This window comes from Prionailurus bengalensis, chromosome A2 (assembly GCF_016509475.1).
Source record: "Prionailurus bengalensis isolate Pbe53 chromosome A2, Fcat_Pben_1.1_paternal_pri, whole genome shotgun sequence".
Taxonomy (NCBI): domain Eukaryota; kingdom Metazoa; phylum Chordata; class Mammalia; order Carnivora; family Felidae; genus Prionailurus; species Prionailurus bengalensis.
The window spans coordinates 6369601-6389340 of NC_057348.1; the positions used below are offsets into that span (position 1 = coordinate 6369601).

Below are 19740 nucleotides of genomic sequence, written 5' to 3' on the forward strand. Positions count from 1 at the left end.
ACAGAACTCCAGGCTACCACCTGTTCTTGTAAATAAAGTTTTATTGGAACACAGCCACGTCCACTCATTCACATTTGAGCTGCGGTGGCACGGTAGCACAGCTTCTGCACGGACCCTCTGACCACAAAGCCGAACATACTGACTGACTGAGCATTGATAGAATATGGTTGCCCGCGCCTGGTCTAGGGACACGAAGGCACAGAGCCTAGAGGTGATGGTGATAACGTTTGTGGGAGAAATCAGCAACCACAAAATAGCTGGCATTAACTGAGCACCTACTGTGTGCTGGGCACTGCTTGAGGGCTTGGATTACTTCACTCGCTGCTTCTCCTAGGTCATGTTACAGGGGGTGGGGGGCAGTGATGGGGAGGAGCCCTGCGCGCTGGGAGGGAGGAGTGCAGGGTCACGGGGAGCCAGGAAGGGTGCTGGGGCCTGGGAAGGACCGCCTGAAGGAAACGGGCACGCAGGGTGTTTGTGCAGGGGAGATCACATCCAGCCCTTGCCACACCCAGGTAGAGGTAACGAGGCTGTTTTGTGGATGTCTGCCTGGGAAGGAGAGTCCTCGAGGTAGGAGAATTGTCAAAACAAATTCAGCCCTCCTTGCCCCGTTTTGGCGTGGGCACCTTTATCCTCGCAGATCTATCTCCTGAAGATTGCCAGTGTTGTTGACTCACCCGGGCCGGCTCCCCTTTCCCTTCCGCACCTGCCGTATTACTCAATCCCGTGTAATCCCAGCGTCTCCGTCGCATCTCGTTCGACGTGATGGTTTTTAAAGGCTTCTAACAAGGACTGCGAAAGGAACTTTTTCTTTGCCTTTCGGAGGTGATCACTTGGGCACGGACGCTATGGAGAAAACCACGGATCAGGGGCTCGCTATGGAATCGGTGGGGGAGCCCAGCACAGAATGAAAACATGGGGCCCCTTTCTCGAAAACGACTGAGGGTTTAAAAATGAATAGAAGAGCATTAAGCCAAGGGCAGGGCCCTTCCGGGTGAGTCCCACGACTCAAGATGCACACCTGTGAAGCTGGCCCTGCTGCTGATTTAAAACAAAAATTTTTAAAAATGTTTATTTCTTTTTGAGAGAGAGAGAGAGAGAGAGAGAGACAGAGACAGAGACAGAGTGTGAGCTGGGGAAGGGGCAGAGAGAGAGAGGGAGGCACAGAGTCCGAAGCAGGCTCTGGGCTCCGAGCCGGCAGCACAGAGCCCGACGCGGGCTCTGAGCCAGCCCGGCGCCCCGTCTGCCGCTGACTCTTACCGCCCGTCCGTGACATGCGTGCTCACCTGTCTTGCCTTGTGCTTGTTTTCGCCTCTAGTCTGCCCTGGCATGGATATCCGGAACAACCTGACGAGGCTGCACGAACTGGCCAACTGCTCGGTCATTGAAGGTCATTTGCAGATACTGCTCATGTTCAAAACGAGGCCCGAGGACTTCCGAGACCTCAGTTTCCCCAAACTCGTCATGATCACTGATTACCTGCTGCTCTTCCGGGTGTACGGGCTGGAGAGCCTGAAGGACCTCTTCCCCAACCTCACGGTCATCCGGGGCTCGCGCCTCTTCTTCAACTACGCGCTGGTCATCTTCGAGATGGTGCACCTGAAGGAGCTTGGCCTCTACAGCTTGATGAACATTACCCGGGGCTCCGTCCGCATCGAGAAGAATAATGAGCTGTGCTACCTGGCCACCATCGACTGGTCGCGCATCCTGGATTCGGTGGAGGATAATTACATTGTGTTGAACAAAGACGACAACGAGGAGTGTGGGGACATTTGTCCAGGCACTGCAAAGGGCAAGACCAACTGCCCTGCCACTGTCATCAACGGGCAGTTTGTGGAGCGTTGTTGGACACACGGCCATTGCCAGAAAGGTATGCTGGGGTACGTGGGGCTCTCAGCTGTTTCTTCGCCGTGTCTGTTAGCAGCTGGAGGCGTTTGCCGGACGAGGGGGTGGCCCCTTTTTTCTGCAGAGGCTCTGATATTAAAAATTACTTCCGGCTTTGCAGGCTGCGTGGCCTCCCGTTACAGCTACTCAGCACCGCCATCGTAGCGGGAAGGCAGCCACGGGCAACCCAGAAAGAAACGGGCACGGCTATGTTTCGATAAAACTTTATTTACAAGCCAAGCTGTGGGCCAGCGTTTGCCAATTGCTGTGCTAGACCGTCGAATGTTCCTCTTGCTTGAGGGGGGGTAGAGGTGGGCAAGTATGGACTTTGCTGTAGAAAAAGAAGGTTTATTTCTTGAGTGACGAAAGAAGTAAGATTGCTCAGCGTAGACATTTGGCAAAAGAAATGGGTAAAGGAAGGAAGCGAAACAACAATCCTCATCCCACATTTTGTGGAGTACTTCCTTCTCGTGGCTCTGTTGTGTGTTTATTTTATTTACCTACCTTTCCCTGTCTCTGGGCATTTAGATCATTTCCGGTTATTCTAAAGAGAAGGATGAGCATTTTCGGGTCAAAGCTTTATTGAGCATTTTGTTTCTCTAGGCTTTGCTTTTCCAGAAGTGAAATTTCTGGGCCAAAGGTTCTTGATACTGATTGCCAAATGGCTTTCCGGAAATGTTGTACTGATGGGCGCTCCTCCTAGCATTGGCTGAGAGGGAGCACCTTGGCCAGCTTTGCATGTTGTTTGAAAAATCTTTCATAATTTACCGGAGGGAGGAGCCGATGTGTTGTCATTGTTTCTATTTGCATTTCTTTGATTGCTATCGGGGTTGAACCTTCTCAAACATGTTTATTTATCATTTGGGTTTTCTCTTCCTGTTCATATCCTTTGTCCGTTTATCTTTTCGTACTTTAGTGGTTTTTGAAACACTAGTCTCCTTGCGGTTTTTCAACATGAAGGCTGTTAACCCTTTGCCAGCTGTGTCTTCAGACGCTTTTGTTCGGTGGTCAAGATGCTCTGGATGTCGGCTGCCAGAGAAGCTTAAAATGTTTGGGGAGTCCGGGGGCGCCCGGGTGGCTCAGTCGGTTGAGCGTCCGGCTTCGGCTCAGGTCACGATCTCACGGTTTGTGAGCTCGAGCCCCGCGTCGGGCTCTGTGCTGATGGCTCAGAGCCTGGAGCCTGCTTCGGATTCTGTGTCTCCCTCTCTCTCTGTCTGCCCCTTCCCTGCTCACAGCTTTGTCTCTGTCTCTGAAAACTGAATAAACCTTAAAAACATATATATTTAAAATGTTTGTGGAGTCCAGAGTTGGATGTTTGCATGCCTGTCCTGTTACCGTATGTTTAGAAAGTCCTTTTCCACCCGTAAAATGAATGTGGTTTTTTCCCCCCAAATTCCCTATTTTAATTTTAATTATCAATAAAAAAAGCTCATCCTGGACATTTGGAATCTGTTTGTGCACGTGATTCAAAGGGATGTTCCTCTCCCCGCAAATAACTTGTTGGGGTCTCAATGCCTTTTATTGATGAAATTTACTCCTTTGTCATTGATTTGGGGTCTGTTTCTGGCTATCGGTAAACCATTTCCTTGCGTTGGGGCCGCTACCGTTCTAATCATTGTGGTTTTATAATGTTTTGATAACCAGGAAGGCAAGTTCCAAACACACACCCGTTACTTTTTTTATTGTTTTGACTCTTTCGTACTTTGTGAAATTCCCTGGGAAGAATTCGCGAACGTGAGATCGAGGTGGGAGAAGGGCAGTGGATGGTTTACGGGTGGGTCGTATCATAAAAGATAGGGCACGGGGGGAAGGGAGGGTCTTCTTGCCTGAGCCCGAAGGCTACTTGGGTGAGTCCTGAGTAGAATCCATGGGAGCCGTGGGGAGCATAACAGAAGGTGAGAGCAGAGGCCACACCTCTTTTGAGAGGTTGGGCAGTGAAGGCAGAGAGAGCCTTGTTTGAGGATGGGCGTGGGTAGGATGATTATTATATTGTGGAGCAATCTTGGGGACGTTGGCCGGTCAGGGACAGAGAGAACGGAGCTGAATGACAAAGTTGGGGCGAAATCTCAGCACAAGTAGAATGACTACCTGTGGGTTTGGGATTTTGTAGAACAGGGAAGCTGCTGAGGTGGGGGTGGGGAGCAGGTGGGGGGGGGAATAAGCTGTGGGAATGACAGTCTAGACGGATTGGGGGGCAGCTGGTATTCACGATGGTGAGGGGAGAAGAGGCTGTTTCGGATCTATGTCCCGAGAGCATCTGGCTACAAGGGGAGCACTGTTACCCTCATTTTAGAGACCAGAGGGGTTGCTTAACTTACCTAAGGCCACACAGCTCATAAGACAGCTGGGGTTTGTGCCAAGTCTGAGACACAAAAAAGGCATGTGGTATTTTTTTTTTTGTGGGGGCGGGGGGACCGTCCCCTCTGTTTAGAGCCACTTGTAGGTGGGGCACCGGAGAAATGGAACGTGCTTTCGTTATTCCAATGCCGAGGTCTCCAAATTTAGGTGCCTTTTTGAAATGCTCCGGGCTCTCGGGTCTTGAGGTATTATTTAAGACCTTCCTCTGTGGATTTATTTCTGTACACATTTTACTCAAAATATCCAGGGTGGTATTGTCTGCAGAAATGTCCCTGATGCGAACAGTTGTTTTCTTCCCTCATCTTTTGTTTTTGAGAACAGGCTTGTTTTTCTAACGCTGGGGGTTCTGTCGTGGGGGAGGGGGTGGCTGTGCACCTGCTGCTGTGACTGACAATACCTGATTCCCGGCATCTGGCATTGATGTCCGCTGCTCCTGGTGTGTAATCGGTGCTGAGGTCCCCTAGGCAAGGCATTGTCCTGTCCTGGTAACAGGTGTTGAAATGATTGTTTTTGTTTGTTTGTTTGTTTATTTATTTTAATGTTTATTTATTTTTGAGAGAGAGACAGTGCGTGAGCAGGGAAGGGGCAGAGAGGGAGAGAGAGACAGAGACACAGAATCCGAAGCAGGCTCCAGGCTCTGAGCTGTCAGCATAGAGCCCGACACGGGGCTCGAGCCCACGAACCGCGAGATTGTGACCTGAGACGAAGTCGGATGCTTAACTGACTGAGCCACCCAGGTGCCCCTGTTTACTTAGTGTTTAAATGTTTATTTATTTTGAGCGAGAAAGAGAGAGAGCCTGAGGGGGGAAAGGGGCAGAGAGACAGAGACAGAGAGAGAGAGAGAGAGAGAGAGAGAGAGGGAGACAGGATCCCAAGCAGGCTCTGTGCGGTCAGCATGGAGCTCAAGGCAGGGCTTGATCCCAAGAACCGTGAGATCGTGACCTGAGCCAAAATCGAGAGCTTTAACTGACGGAACCACCCAGGTGTCCCGAAATGATTGCTCTTTGAACAGGTGCCCCCGTCTGCTGAGTATAACTCCGCTCTGGCCTTTTTCTCCCTTCCTCAGTTTCTTTTATTGTGGTAAGATACACATAAGATAAAATTCACCATCTTAAATTTCTTTTTAAAGATTTGATATTTTTATTTGTTTGTTATCATTTTGAAGAATAAGATCTGTTTCGGACGTGGGGCTCAAACTCACAACCCTGAGACCAAGAGTTGCACGCCGCACCACGTCAGCCAGCCAGGTGCCTGCCATCGTAAATATTTTTAAGTACCCAGTTCAGTGGCATCAGTCACCCTCGCACTGTTGTGCAACAACACCCCCACCATTCGTCTCTAGAACTTTCCCATCTTCCCCGACTGAAACTCTGTCCCCGTGGAACACTGACTGCCCCCCCCAACCCCCACCATCCCTGGCGGCCACCGTCTACTCTCTGTCTCTATGCTTGGGACTCCTCTAGAGACCTCATAGAGGTGGAATCAGACAGTGTTTGGACTTTTGTCATTGGTTTATTCCACGGAGCGTAACGTCTTCAAGGTTTGCCATGTGGTGGTGGGTGTCAGAACTTCCTTTTTAAGGCTGGTGGGTGATATTCCATTGTGTGGACGGACCACATTTACGTATCCATTCATCTATGGATGGACACTTGGGGGGCTTCCACAGCAGCTAATAAGGCTGCTGTGAACGACGGTGAGCCTCTCTGGCTTTTTGGGTGCTTATGTTACCTTGTTGCCGTGGCTCTGGAAGGCTTATCTGAAGTCGTGTGAGACTTGAACACAGAACAGACTGAAATGAACCTTTAGGGGGGTGCTCCCCTCTCTTCGGTGATGGACACAGGCCTGTGAATACTACCCAACAACTCTTTCGGCTCTCTAGAACCCTCTCAAATACTTCCCGGGGCCTCCAGAACCATTGTCTTTTTCTTATGTGATTATCAGGATCTGGAAGCTTCTGGGGTCTGGTCAGCATTTGGGACGAAAGGGTGGGTTGTTCTCTGGACCCAGTTTGTATGCATTCTCTACAGTGTCCCTTCTTACACCCATTCCCCAAAGAACGATGCTTTAAGCAGAGAAAGCAAAGGAAGGTTAAAGGAAGGTTAAGGTAATTAAAAGGGGGAAAAAAAATCACTGTGGTGTGTGTGGCTTGAGATGCCGCCTCTCCATCACCCTGCTCACGGATTTGGGGTCAAAGGAGAGGCCAAATGCAAGAGGCCTCAGATGGACAGAGAAGATGGAGTGTATGCAAGCTGGGTCATGGATCGCATTCATTGAGAGCCTACCCTGGCCAGGCATTGGGGTCCCAGGGGCCACGGGAGGGATCAGCCCCACCTGCTTGGAGAGGACCTTCTGGTGGCAAATGCTGACCTTGAGTATGTGATGAGGCAGCTCGGCCGGGAGAGTCACAGGAGAAGGATCTCTGTGGGTAGAGGCACCAGTCGGAGCCCCAAACTTGCCGTCAGGTTTGGAGTGTATCTCCCCTCCCCCAAATCGGTGTGTATCAGGACCCCAAAGGTCGGCCTCGCTGACCCTTTTCCAGGTGCTTACAAGAATTACTTGGGGTCCTGTTCACTGGTCTTGAGCCGGATCAAGCCTCTGTCTTCCGATCTGAAAGATGGGGACAGTTGCGGGACCTGCTTGTCAGAACTGTGGTTTAGGGGTAGGTGAGACAGTGCGGGGGTTGGGGAGGGTGCATTTAGCCCAGCGCCTGGCACTCTGTGTGTTCTGGAAGCTTCCTGTGAGTGCCATGGGTCTACTCCCCTTCTGGGCAGACCAGCCGCTGGGTGCATACCTGCCGAGTTTGGCTCTAATTCTGATTTGGGGCTTGGGGAGGGCGGAGGGGAGCCCACTGCATGACCTGTGGATGAGGGGTGGGTGTTGGACCCATGGCCCCAGAGGGAAGACCGCTTTGCTCACCCAGTGCCTCCAGTGCTCTGGAGACCCCCAGCTCTGGGCTTTGGGGGGCATCAGAAGCCACAGAGCTTGCTTGACCAGCTGCTGGAGCCAAACCCAGTGACATTTTTTTTTCCCCCCTGGGAGGCCACCCCAGCTGCTCCCTGCCAGTCAGAGGGGTGGGCGAGGCCGGGGCGTGCAGGGTGCCAGGAAACTGGCCACGGTGCCACATACGGGATCCGCCAGAGAGTAGGAGCAGGAGGGTGGAAAGGAGGCAGGGTTCTCCTCCCGGGGTTTGGACATACATCCTTGTTCCAGAGTCTCTGAGCATGGGGGGGGGGGGCTCTGTTTAAATCAAATATTAAATACTTACTTCTGCCTTTGACATTTCAATAATCAGAATCTTCTTGGTGGCAAATGCTTCTTTTGTGCTGGGCGCTGTTCGAAGCACGTCGCTTCTGACACCGCGTCGAATCCTCCCCGCGATTCCTTCTCACAGGTGAGGCCGTGGAGGCCCCGTGGAGGTTAAGCCACTTGCCCCGGATCACACGGCTAGTGAGCAGTGGAGCCGGGATCCCCCCTGGAACCCGGGGTGTTCTGGCTCAGAATTTGAGGTATTAACCTTTGTGCTTTCCTGAGCTCAACGCGGAGAGTTGGTGAAGTATTGAAAGAAAGAAATGGAGGGGAGGGGGACACCCCCTAGAATTTGCCCCTGCCAACATCCTGGCTGCCTTTCCATATAGCTCTTTTTGTGCCACCTTGCATTAGCCGCCTCCTCTGTCAGGCTAAGCTCGTTCTCTCTCTCTCTCTCTCTCTCTCTCTCTCTCTCTCTCTCTCTCTCTCATGTGTGTGCGATATGGGTGGGGGTAGAGGAAGGAGAGAAAGAGACTCTTACACAGGCTTTACGCCCAGAGCAGAGGAGGGTGCAGGGCTCGATCTCACAGCCCTGAGATCATGACCTGAGCCTAAATCAAGAGTCAGAAGCTTGCTTGACTGACTGAGCGATCCAGGTGCCCCAGGCGAAGATCTCTTGAAGATAGGGACTGGGGAATTTATTGGTGTGTCCCCAGCACCTGTCATGTAGATACGCAATGGCCTTTGACCACTCATTCCTAGCTAACGTTTATTGAGCACTTACTAAGCGCTGAGCATTTGACAAGCTACCTCACGGAATCCTCACCACAGCCAGCCTATGAGAGGACGCTACTCCCATTTTACAGAAGGGGACACTGAGGCTAGAGTACTAATTAAGAAACTTACTCTAGGAGGAGACCTTTCTGGGAAGTGGTTTGACCTCAGGCTTGTCCAGTGCGCTTGACCAGAGGTCAGCAAACTGACCCATGGGCCAAATCCAACCCATCAGTGATTTTTGTGTGGGCTGTGAGCTAAGAATGCTTTCTATATGTTAAAAAAGATTGTGTGTGCGTGCGTGTGTGTGTGTGTGGAAATCTAAAGGATAATATTTTATAAGAGGTGAAAATGATATGAAATTAACATTTCAGCATCCCCAAATAAAGTTCCATTGGAACCCGGCCGCGCTGGCTCATTTATTCATTTACATAACGCCTGTGGCCGTTCTAGTGCTATGAGTAGTTGCAACAGAGACTGTATCTCTCTTTACAGGAAAAAAAAAAAAAAAGATGTGCCAACCTCTGTTTTTGGCCCTGCACCTTATAAAGATGAGGGGAGCGTTGGGGGGTAGAGGCTGTTTCCATCGGAAATTGGGAACATCCTAGCATCAGGCTGACACAGTCCCCCTACCCCTTGTTGGCACTGAGGGGAGGGGGCTGTGGAGTATGGGATGCCATCCCTTCGCACCAGGAGCTCTTGGTTTGGCTGGGGAGTCAAAGGGCAGGAGTGGATTAACCTTTCAAGGCAGCCCAGCTGGCAGAGGATGTCACAAGGCAGGTAGGTGCCCCCCCCCCCCCCCCCCTTTCCCATTCCTCTCCAAGTGAGTCATCTGATCAGTGGTTCTGCACACGTCTGGAGCCAGAGCACCTGGAAATCACAATGTTCTCCAGATAGCATCGCTGCAGAATATTGATAAATTAAATTCCTTTGTGGCTGTGTCACTGTAGTCCCTGCAGAAAATAGGGAGATCCAACCTGTGCTCACGGGGATCGAATAACAATAATAACAAAAGACGATACGTCGCGTAGCATGATGGGCCATTTGAAGTTTTCACTCATACTCTTTTCTGTTTTGGCGACGATCTTTTAAAAAGGTCTGGGAGAGCCGCACCAAACTGAAAAAAAATTCCACGGTCATGGTGATTTCCTTATCCCCGGGGATGCTTGGAATTTTTGAGATGAACGTCTGGTTTGGGAGCCGGTTGGATAGTGTGTGGCAGGAAGGAGCGAGTGATGCCTCCCGTCCCCAGCGTTGATGACAGGTTGCCACTGGCATTTGTGGAAGGCGGTTCCAGGTTGGAGCGGTTTGATTCAGCTGGCAAATGATGCTTAGAAAGAGGGTAAGAAGGAAGGGTGTTCTGGGTGGGCAAAACGGCAAGGGCAAAAAAGCCACAGACAGGTGCCTGTTCTGGGCCAGGCTGCCTCGTGCTGGGCAGAGGCTCAGACCAGCACGGGTACTGGATGTCGGATGTTTTCCCCGGGGCACGAGGCAGCGGTCGTGTAGGTTACCTTGGGGCTGCATTCCGGGTGGCCCGAGCCAGGCGTGTTGCTGGGACCCCAGAGCCCTTGCTGAGTCGGACAAAAAGTGGAAGGACCTTACTGTTAAGGTTGTAAGCTGGGTAGGCAGCACGTGTTTTGGAAGGCTCGAGGATGCCCTGAAGGGAAGGCAGACCGGTTGACCGCGTGGCCACCGGGCACCCTGGGGACAGTAGTAGACCCAGACTGAAGTTTGCACGAGTGCCTGGCTTCCTGGAGGGAGCTTGAGGGATTCCGATTAACCACCTTTTCGCCTGGAGAAGTAAATCCGGGTCCAGTCCCGTTGGCAGAAGGTGGGGTAGAGTTAAATACGCAATTATGGAAAGGTGGCTTGTCTGGTAACTGGTCGGACGAGTTTTTCGTTGGTTCCCTCCTCCTTGACGAAATTCATTGACCAGTGATGTCCCACCGTGTCACCAGACCCTTTGTCAGAGTCAAACTCTGTTCTTTGTGACTCGGCGTCTGAAGTGCCCCAGGGGGGTCCCAAGGACCTCAGGTCCTGTGGGGCTGGGAAGCCAGGCGCACCGTGTGGTCTCTCCAGGCACCTGTCCGGGATAGGACATTCCCTTTCACAGCGGAGCGTTTCAAAATTGTATCCCCCGCCCCTCTCCTCCTGCTCCCCATTCTTCCCCTCTCTCCTTTCTCTCTCTTTCCCTCTCTCTCAGGCTTGGAGAGAGTCTGTGCTAGCTCAGACTTACAGATAAATAACGTTAAGTAGGAAAAAAAAATTGCTTTCCTTTGGGGCCCCATTGTCTGTCATGGGCGGGGCCCTACGGGTAGCAGCAAATTGGGCTGATTTCCCCCAATTCTAGGTTTGGGAAGTGACCCAAGATCCCCAACCCAACCTCAAGCCCAGGGACACAGAGGCAGGGTTCCAGTGGCGCTGGGGGCGGGTGGGGGGTGGGCTGGGCATCTCTGCTAGATAAAAGCCCCAAACCGTCAAGTGCCTGGAGGGTTTTCGGTAGAGGGTCCTTTGGCCTTTTTATGAGACAAGTTTCTTTGCTTCTTGTTTTCTTCCATCGAGGGTCTTGGGTCTTTAGTGAGCCCCAGGCTTGCTGGTTGCTGTCTAGAGAGGGAGGCTTTTTCTAGAGTGTTTCCAAGCGCTCGCCTATGAGAAACTGTTCTCGTTGGAAGATCTGATAAGGACAGGGTTGCTGGTGCCTACAGTGAGTCACCCTGGCACAGAGCACGTGCAGCACCAGTGTTCCTTACGGACCACCTGCAACGCTTGTCCGCGGGCAACTGGCGTTCCCGCCACAGGTGATCTCCTTGGTGTGGAGGCAAAAGGCTTTCACCTTTGCAGAAAAACTGGCGGGAGATATGCAAAGCAAGACAGGCTCGATCCGAAGCAGTCAGGATTTCTCTTCGGTAAAGAACGATGTGTTTTGGGGCGCCTGGGTGGCTCAGTCGGTTGAGGGCCCGACTTCGGCTCAGGCTGTGATCTTGGGGCTCGTGAGTCCGAGCCCCTCATCGGGCTGTTTGCTGTCATCCCAGAGCCTGCTTGGGATCCTGTGTCCCCCCCCCCCCCCCCCCGCTTGCACGCTCTCTCTCTCAAAAGTAAATAAACCTGAAAAAAATAAAAATAAAAACCAATGTATTTTTATTGTGGTAAAATACACATAAGATTTACTAGTCACATAAGATTTATTAGTGACATTGGGTACATTCACAGTGCTGTGTCACTGTCATCACCATATGTTTCAACATCATGGCACGAAGGAACCGTGCCCCTTAGTGGTCACTCACTGTTCCCTGCTGCCCCGACCCCCCCCACCGCGCCCCAGTCCCCAACACCCACTAGTCTGCTCTCTACCTCTGTGGGTTGACCTACTCTGGATGTTTCAATATAAATGGAATCATTGATATATGGCTTTTTACGTCTTGTTTCTTTCACCAGACACGATTTCGTGGTTCATCTGTGTTGTAGCATGCATCAGGACCCCATCCCTCTTTTTGCTGAATAATATTGCATTGCGTGGATATACCAGCCTTGTTTGTTTATTTACCAACAGATGAACATTTGAGCTGTTTCCGCCTTTTGGCTATTGTGAATAGTGCAGCTACGAACATTCGTGTACAATCTTTTGTTGGAATAATTATTGTCAATTCCCTTGGGGGATTGCTGGGCCATTTAGTGATTCTGTGTTTAACAGATTAAGTCAAGATTTCTTTTTGCTTTTTCTGCTTTTGGTGTTATTACAAAAAAAATAAATAAACTCTTGTATTATCAAAGAACACACAGATTTGGAAAACCACACAAAACGAACGTAGCCTTTGGCTGCTCCTTGCCCTGGCCTCTTTGATTATTTTTTTCTTTTCTTTTTTTTTTTTTTTTTTTTTTTTAGAATAGATTTTTTTTTTTTCAACGTTTATTTATTTTGGGGACAGAGAGAGACAGAGCATGAACGGGCGAGGGGCAGAGAGAGAGGGAGACACAGAATCGGAAACAGGCTCCAGGCTCTGAGCCATCAGCCCAGAGCCCGACGCGGGGCTCGAACTCATGGACCGCGAGATCGTGACCTGGCTGAAGTTGGATGCTTAACCGACTGCGCCACCCAGGCGCCCCTATTTTTTTTCTTTTCTAAACTCTGAAAATTCTGTCATGCAGTAAAATGGTACTCCCTGGTCTCCTGTTTTTAGCATATGGTAAACAAGGCAAAGACTGAACTTCGTAAGCAAACTTCGTGTTCTTTACGGAGGCAACTTTTGCTAAGAAAATTATTTTTATAAGTGAACGAGGTCTGAGGGTTATTTGCAAAGGAGTTTTACAAGGGTAAGAAAAAAAATAAACAACCAAGAAGTTGATCTTCGGGTACGTGGTTCTACAAAGACAGAGTGGATAAGACCTCGAGACACATGCCAGAGAGCAAACAGCAGGTGAATCTGAGAAAGGAAAGGTTTTCCAAGTGGGGATGAATTTGATAAAGAAAGAAAAAATTGAATTGGAGAATTATCTTAGAAATGCCCCTGTGGCTCAGAGAAGGATGTAAGTCTTCACAGACTTTCTTTACAGTTTTTGAAAAGATGCCTTTGAAAGAGAGTCACAAGGCTGGGGTACTGCTTGACTTGATTCTGGGACGTCTGGCCATTGGGAGTTTATAAGCGTCTTGTGTTGGGAATGGCAAATAACAGCAGTGGGCATTGGCAGGATGAAAAATAGGAGTCAGGGACACGAGAAAGTGAGGGACACAGTGGCACATTGGCCTTGAAGTCTTGGGAGGAGGGGTGAAGCAAACTAAAGTAGACCCCGGTCATAAAAGTTACACATTCTGAATCAAAGAAGTCAGAAAATGACAGTGACTCCCCCTTGACCCACAGTGCAAATGTTGGCTACACAGAGGCAAAAAAAAAAAAAAAAAAAAAAAAAAAAAAATCTGTTTTTTCTCTACTTGGTGAAGGAGATCTTGTAAAGGTTCTAGCCAGCCAGGGATGGTCATTTGGAATCTATTCTCAAATTTTTAAAAAATGTTTTTTCATATTTATTTTTTGAGAGAGAGAGAGAGCGAGCCAGTGTGAGCAGGGGAGGGGCAGAGAGAGAGGGAGACACAGAATCAGAAACAGGCTCCAGGCTCTGAGCTGTCAGCACAGAGCCCAATGTGGGCTCGAACCCATGAACCGTGAGATCATGCATGACCTGAGCTGAAGTCGGACGCTTAACCCACTGAGCCACCCAGGTGCCCCAAATGGGAATCCCTTCTTAAGGGTCTGTTCTTTCCAAATGAGTAAGGGTAAAAATGGCACAGGCTATTTTATTTTAGAGGACATTAGAGTATTTATGATATACATATTATTTACTTATTTATTTTGAGAGAGACAGACAGTGTGAGCGGGGGAGGGATAGAGAGGGAGAGGGAGAGAGAGAATCTTAAGCATGTTCCACACTGTCAGTGCAGAGCACCTTGAACTCACGTAACCGTGAGATCGTGACCTGAGCCGAAACTGAGAGTCCGACGCTTACCGGACTGAGCCACCCAGGCGTCCTGACATTAGAGTATTTATAGAAGGCTTTCAGAGGTTTGGTGGTAACCCTGTTTCCCTCATGCTATTTTCTCACATCTTTCAGTTGCCGCTTCTCCTGGATGGGTAGGTGGGCTTCGGCAAGGGTAACGATGGTGAGGGTCCCCCCTCTGGTGGCAGTGGAGAATCAACGTGGTAAAATCCAGAGCTGGGCCGTCCATAAGGTAGCCCCACTGGTCACATGTGGCTAAGTTTGAATGAGTTCAAGTTAAATAATATTAAACATTTGTCCCCTGGTTGTACTCCCCACATTCGGAGAATGCAACGTAGAACATTTCCATCATTCCAGAAAGCTCTGTCGGGCAGCATTGATCTAGAGCATTTCATTGCATGGTTAAAGATAGGTCTGGGGTCAGACCCACCTGGATTTGACTCCTGCGTCTGTTGTGTGACCTCGGACAAGTTGGTTCTTCTGAGCCTCCGCGTCCTTATCTGAAATAAGAAAGGTAAAGGACCCAGTCTCATCATTTGTTTCTCAACTTTTAACTGACATCCCCTCTTTTCAATAAAAACAAAAATCTCATTTCTCTTTTTTGATTTTTTTCCCCTTTCAATATGAAATGGAACACTGAATTTTTCTTTTTTCAGCCTTTTACCTCCTTGAGAGTCTGTGGAATATAGGGAGGAGAGGCTTGGGAAAGTTGCATACAATGAAGAGGCTATTCTAGGTACCTCTGACCAAGAAGAGGAACAAGGAAGGGGTAGGTGTGGTGAGTGGGGGCACGAGAGTGTCATCAAGAAGGAGAAATATGTCAGCTCCTTCCTGGCTTCTCTTCTCTCTCTGAGGAACAGGGAACAGAGTGCTTTTTAGTGTAAGCAGAATAGAATGGGGGGAGCAGAGAGGAAGTAGGCTCCAGATGGGGAAGGGACTGAGGCAGGGAACCTCAGTCTGATTTTGTCTTCCTGGCTCAGCGTGGAGTGCCCTAGTCAACTCGTGACTGCTGATAACAGGAATCAACTCAGACCAACTTAAACTACAGTGAGGAGGGGTGGTTTATTGGGAGGACATAGGGCCTTCTCTTGGAACTTGTATCAGCTAGCTTTTGCCGTGTAACAGCCCAGCCTGAAACATAATGGCTTTCACACAGCTGTCATTTATTTTTGCTCACGATTCTGTGGGTTAGCTGGGCAGGTTTTCTGGGCTGGACCCCTCAGCTGACCACAGACACGGGCTTGGCTCTCTCCCGAATCTGGGCTCGGCTGGTGGGATGGCCCCAGTCACATGGCTGGCAGGCAGTGCTGGGCTGTCAGCTGGGATGCTTTGGTTTTCCTCCCTGTGGCCGCTCATCCTGCAGTAGGCTAGCTTATACTTGGATCACATGATGGGCTGGAGGTTCCAAAAGTAGCCAGAGATTAATCCCCAGTGCACAAGTGTTTTCCAAGTCTCTGCTTCATGTGTGCTACTTTCCTATTGGTCAGAGCAAGTCACATGGCTAAGGCAAGCTTGAAGGAGGAGCCAGGACAGGTTCCACCTGTTGATTGGAGGACAGGAGTTTGTGGAGAGTTTTGGCATCTGGCACAGAACCCCAGGGTGGGAAGTACAGTGGCATTCATGGGACAGTCTAGCCAGGACTCAGAGCAAGACTGTGTATGGTGTAACTGACAACCTAAAATGATTTTCCTGAGCCTTTATTTAATTTCCTGAATTCCAGTGACTGAATAATCCGTTCCTTTCCCCAAATGACTCTTGATAGTTTCTTTATCATTTATGAAATTCAACAAAGCACCATGGCCTGCTTCTGGGATACCAATTCGGTTTCATTCATCTGTGTCTGTTCTTATACCAGGGCCATACTGATTTAATTATCATAGATTTAGAACATGTTTTATTAATGGTAGAGCCAACATTTCCTGTTGCACTTTTTCAAAGTGTTTATTTTTCTCGTTGAACTTAAGAATCTCTAAAGCTACCTCTTCCAGCATGCGTAAAACCCATTGAGATTTTTTAAAGAAATGTTTCTTTATTTATCATGAGAGAGAGAGAGAGAGTGCGAGCGAGCGAGCATGATCAGGGGAGAGGCAGAGAGAGAGGCAGAGAGAGAATCCCAAGCAGGCTCTGTGCTGTCAGCGTGGAGCCCAAACAGGACTAGATCTCACAAACCGTGAGATCATGACCTGAGCCGAAACCAGGAGTTTAACCAACTGAGCCACCCAGGCGCTCTCCCCCCATTCAGATTTGGGTTAAAAATTGTATTAAATCGGGGCGCCTGGGTGGTTCAGTTGGTTAAGCGTCTGACTTCAGCTGAGGTCATATCTCACAGTTTGTGAGTTCAAGCCCTGCGTCGGGCTCCATGCTGACAGCTCGGGGCCTGGAGCCAGCTTCTGATTCTGTGTCTCCCTCTCTCTCTCTCTCTCTCTCTCTCTCTCTCTGCCTCTCCATAGCTCATGCTCTGTCTCTCTCTCTCTCAAAAATAAATAAACATTTAAAAAAATTGTATTGTCTGTAAATTAATTTGAGAAAATATACCTTAATATTTTTCCTTTCCAAGCAGGTGTGTGATCAATTTCTCCATTTATTCACATATTTTCATGTTGTTCTTTTAAAAATATTTATCCTGCACATTTCTTGCTATGATGATTCCTATATCTTAGAGTTTTTGTTGTTCATTGTTGCTGCTTTGAATGGACATATTTATCCTGAATCCCGATCCTTTAATGGAATGGATTAGTAGGTTTTCATTTTTTTTTTTTTAATTCATTGTGTGCAATTTTATCCTCTACACATTTTGGCCATTAAAAAAAATCCCATCTAAATGCTATACCTCTCACTTCACTTTTAAATCTTATTCTATTGACTTGGGCTTCAAGACTAATATTAAATATTTAACAATAGTATTCTGGGACATCCATGTTTGATAGATTTCCCAAGATAAAATCATCCTTACTTTCCTGTGGTAAACCCTAGTTGGTCGTGATGACTTGATATTTTGAATTTGATTTGCTGGGTTTGCTTTGTCTTGGTTAGTTTTTATTTATTTTTTATTTTTTTGGATTTCTGCCTTCTGTGTTCATGAGTGAAATCATGCTATATTTCGGTCTGTTTTCTTTTGCAATCTTTTCATTAGGTTTTATTATATGATATTCTAGCCATGTAATACGAACTAGGCAAGTTTCCATTTTAAGTATTCTAGAATTGTGGCATCAGGACTAACACTTGAAGAACGAATTATTTGTTGGAAAAATCATATGGTGCTATAAACTTCTGGGCGAGTAATTCTTTGATAACCTTTGAAAAATTTCATATGAGGTTGTTAGGGAATTCAGCTTAAATTTTTTTTTTAACCTCTGGAAAGATCTCTTTGAGTCAGCTTTTGAAATTTGTATTTTCTTAGTAGTCATTTCATTGAGATTTTCGGATTTAATAGCATGATTTCATGCTTGCTATAATCTTGTTTATATATTCTACTTACATTTATTTAGATTTACCAGGGTTGGTTTTTTTTTTGTTTGTTTGTTTTTTACCCCTCTGGTGTGTAAAATGTTTAGACGACTCACCAGACACCGAAATCCTTTTTGGAGTAAACTGGGGGAATGAATGAATGAATGAATGAATGAATGAAGAATTTAATAACATTCTTCTTCTTTTTTTAATGTTTATTTTTGAGAGAGAGACAGACACAGAGTGCGAGCAGGGGAGAGAGGGAGACACAGAACCCAAAGCAGGCTCCAGGCTCCGAGCTGTTAGCATGGAGCCCGATGTGGGGCTCGAACTCACAGACTGGGAGATAATGACCTGAGCTGAAGTCAGATGCTCAACTGAGTGAGCCACCCAGGTGCCCCAGTAACATTCTTTTAGTACAGTTAAAGGTTTTATTTATTTATTTATTAAAAAAAAATTTTTTTTCAATGTTTATTAATTTTTTTGGGGACAGAGAGAGACAGAGCATGAACGGGGGAGGGGCAGAGAGAGAGGGAGACACAGAATCGGAAACAGGCTCCAGGCTCTGAGCCATCAGCCCAGAGCCTGACGCGGGGCTCGAACTCACGGACCGCGAGATGGTGACCTGGCTGAAGTCCGACGCTTAACCGACTGCGCCACCCAGGCGCCCCCCCAGTTAAAGGTTTTAAAGCCATGAATTCAACCCCTGGATGCGACTTTGGCTGCCCTCCAAGGTTTTGGCTATATACCATTTTTGTTTTCTAAAGGGTCTGGGAACATGATTTTGATTTGTTATTTTTGAGAATCATTATCACAAAAGCTGCTCTTGAGGGCTGACTCTCTTTCAATTTCTTTATATGAATGATCTGCCTTAATCTTCCTGGACAACCTAGGAATTATAATGCCACAGGAGGGAAAGTGACTTGCCCAAGGTGGCCCAGATAATAGGGTGGGGGCGGGGCTAGAACTGGCACCTAGCCCATGGTCTGTTTTGATTGGGAACCACATGCCTTTGTGACTGCTACACTGCCTCTCCAGTTGAGTGAGTTTTAATCACTAGTTGTTAGGGTTAAAAAAAAAAAATTAACTGTTTATTTTAATAGGTTGTCTCAATGTCCAGTCGTTGGGATTAAAAATTTAACTTGTTGTGACCTGCAGGGTTTCTGCATTTTATAACTGCGGGTGGCCTCTCGGTAGCCGAGCGACTGTTCGATGGGCTTCTAGAAACGATGCTTGGATGCTGCCACAACAGGCACATTTGGAGTCAGAGCTCACAACCTCCCGTCCCACAAGACAAGCTGCCCCCCAGGACTGACATGCACGTGGGGTGTGGACATAAAGGCTTAACTTCGCTGGCGAAATGTCTCTGTCCTACCAGAGCTAGGAGGACTTGTCATCCCTCATGTGTTCTGTTATCCCCGCTGCCCTAACTCCCGAGACAGCTGGGACTAGTTTTCCCAAAGGCACTTTCTCTCTCTCCTTCCCTCATCATGTGCTTACGGTTTTGCGATGCTGGCTTTGAGGAGCGTGGGCTGGGCCAGCGCTGAACTTGACCTGTGAGCTGCCCCGCTGTTTGGCCCTCGTTTCTATTTCTGGGTCTTGCTCTCAGCCTAAGGATGCTGCAAGTCAGTGTGATTTGTTGTGACGTCATGTGGTCAAACCTTTCCTTGAAAATGGTCTGTGATTCATCTTTATTTTTATGGGGCTGTATCATGTTAGAAGGATTACAGTAGTTTTCATTTGAAATCTAATAAAGGTTTTCATCTGCCATCTGGAGTCTGTGTTTCTTACGCTTTTTTATTGTTCGTGACTAAGAGTGGTGTTGGGGTTGGTGGGGGGGGTAGTTTGGGTGTTGTGTTAACATCCGTCTGGAGGATTCGTCCATCATCCAAAACCTTGTTTTCTCTGTCTTGGCTGCAGGCGGAGGCTGAGAGCGGAGACCTAAAAGGTCCTCCCTTGGATTTCTTTTCTTTTCCTTTTTTCTTTTTTATAATTTTTTTTTCTTTTACCTTTATTTATTTTTGAGAGACAGGGAGAGCTAGAGCGTGAGCAGGGGAGGGGCAGAAAGAGAGGGAGACACAGAATCGGAAGCAGGCTCCAGGCTCTGAGCTGTCAGCATAGAGCCCGATGTGGGGCTCGAACTCACGGATTGTGAGATCTTGACCTGAGCTGAAGTCGGATGCTTAACCAACTGAGCTGCCCAGGCGCCCCCCAAAATTTTTAAATTAAATATTGAACACAGGGGGAAGGATGAAATGGACAAGGACTATTTGTTTTCTAAAGCAATTAAGAATGAAAAAACATTTTACATTGTTACTCACATCGGTAGATATTAAAAATCACTGTTTCCCCCCCCCCCCCCCCCCCCACACCTTTTCCCCAAGTTAATCAGGTCAGGCTTTTCCATTTGGGTCAGAGTGGCATGGGAAGGTGTATCATTAGAGCCTTAACATGCATTTTCTGGATCACAAAGAAAGTTGGTCCTCTATTATGTTTCTTGCTCACGAATGCTGTCTCTCATATTTTTTCTTTTTGAAACGTAATAAG

General features: G+C 48.2%; 1 protein-coding gene across 1 annotated transcript in view; it reads left to right on the forward strand.

The window, feature by feature from the left end:
* INSR (insulin receptor) overlaps positions 1–19740 on the forward strand; it is a 143045-nt gene that overhangs the window by 17736 nt on the left and 105569 nt on the right. The window contains 1 exon segment of the mRNA XM_043590226.1: positions 1316–1867. Coding sequence (XP_043446161.1) covers positions 1316–1867 — 552 coding nt within the window.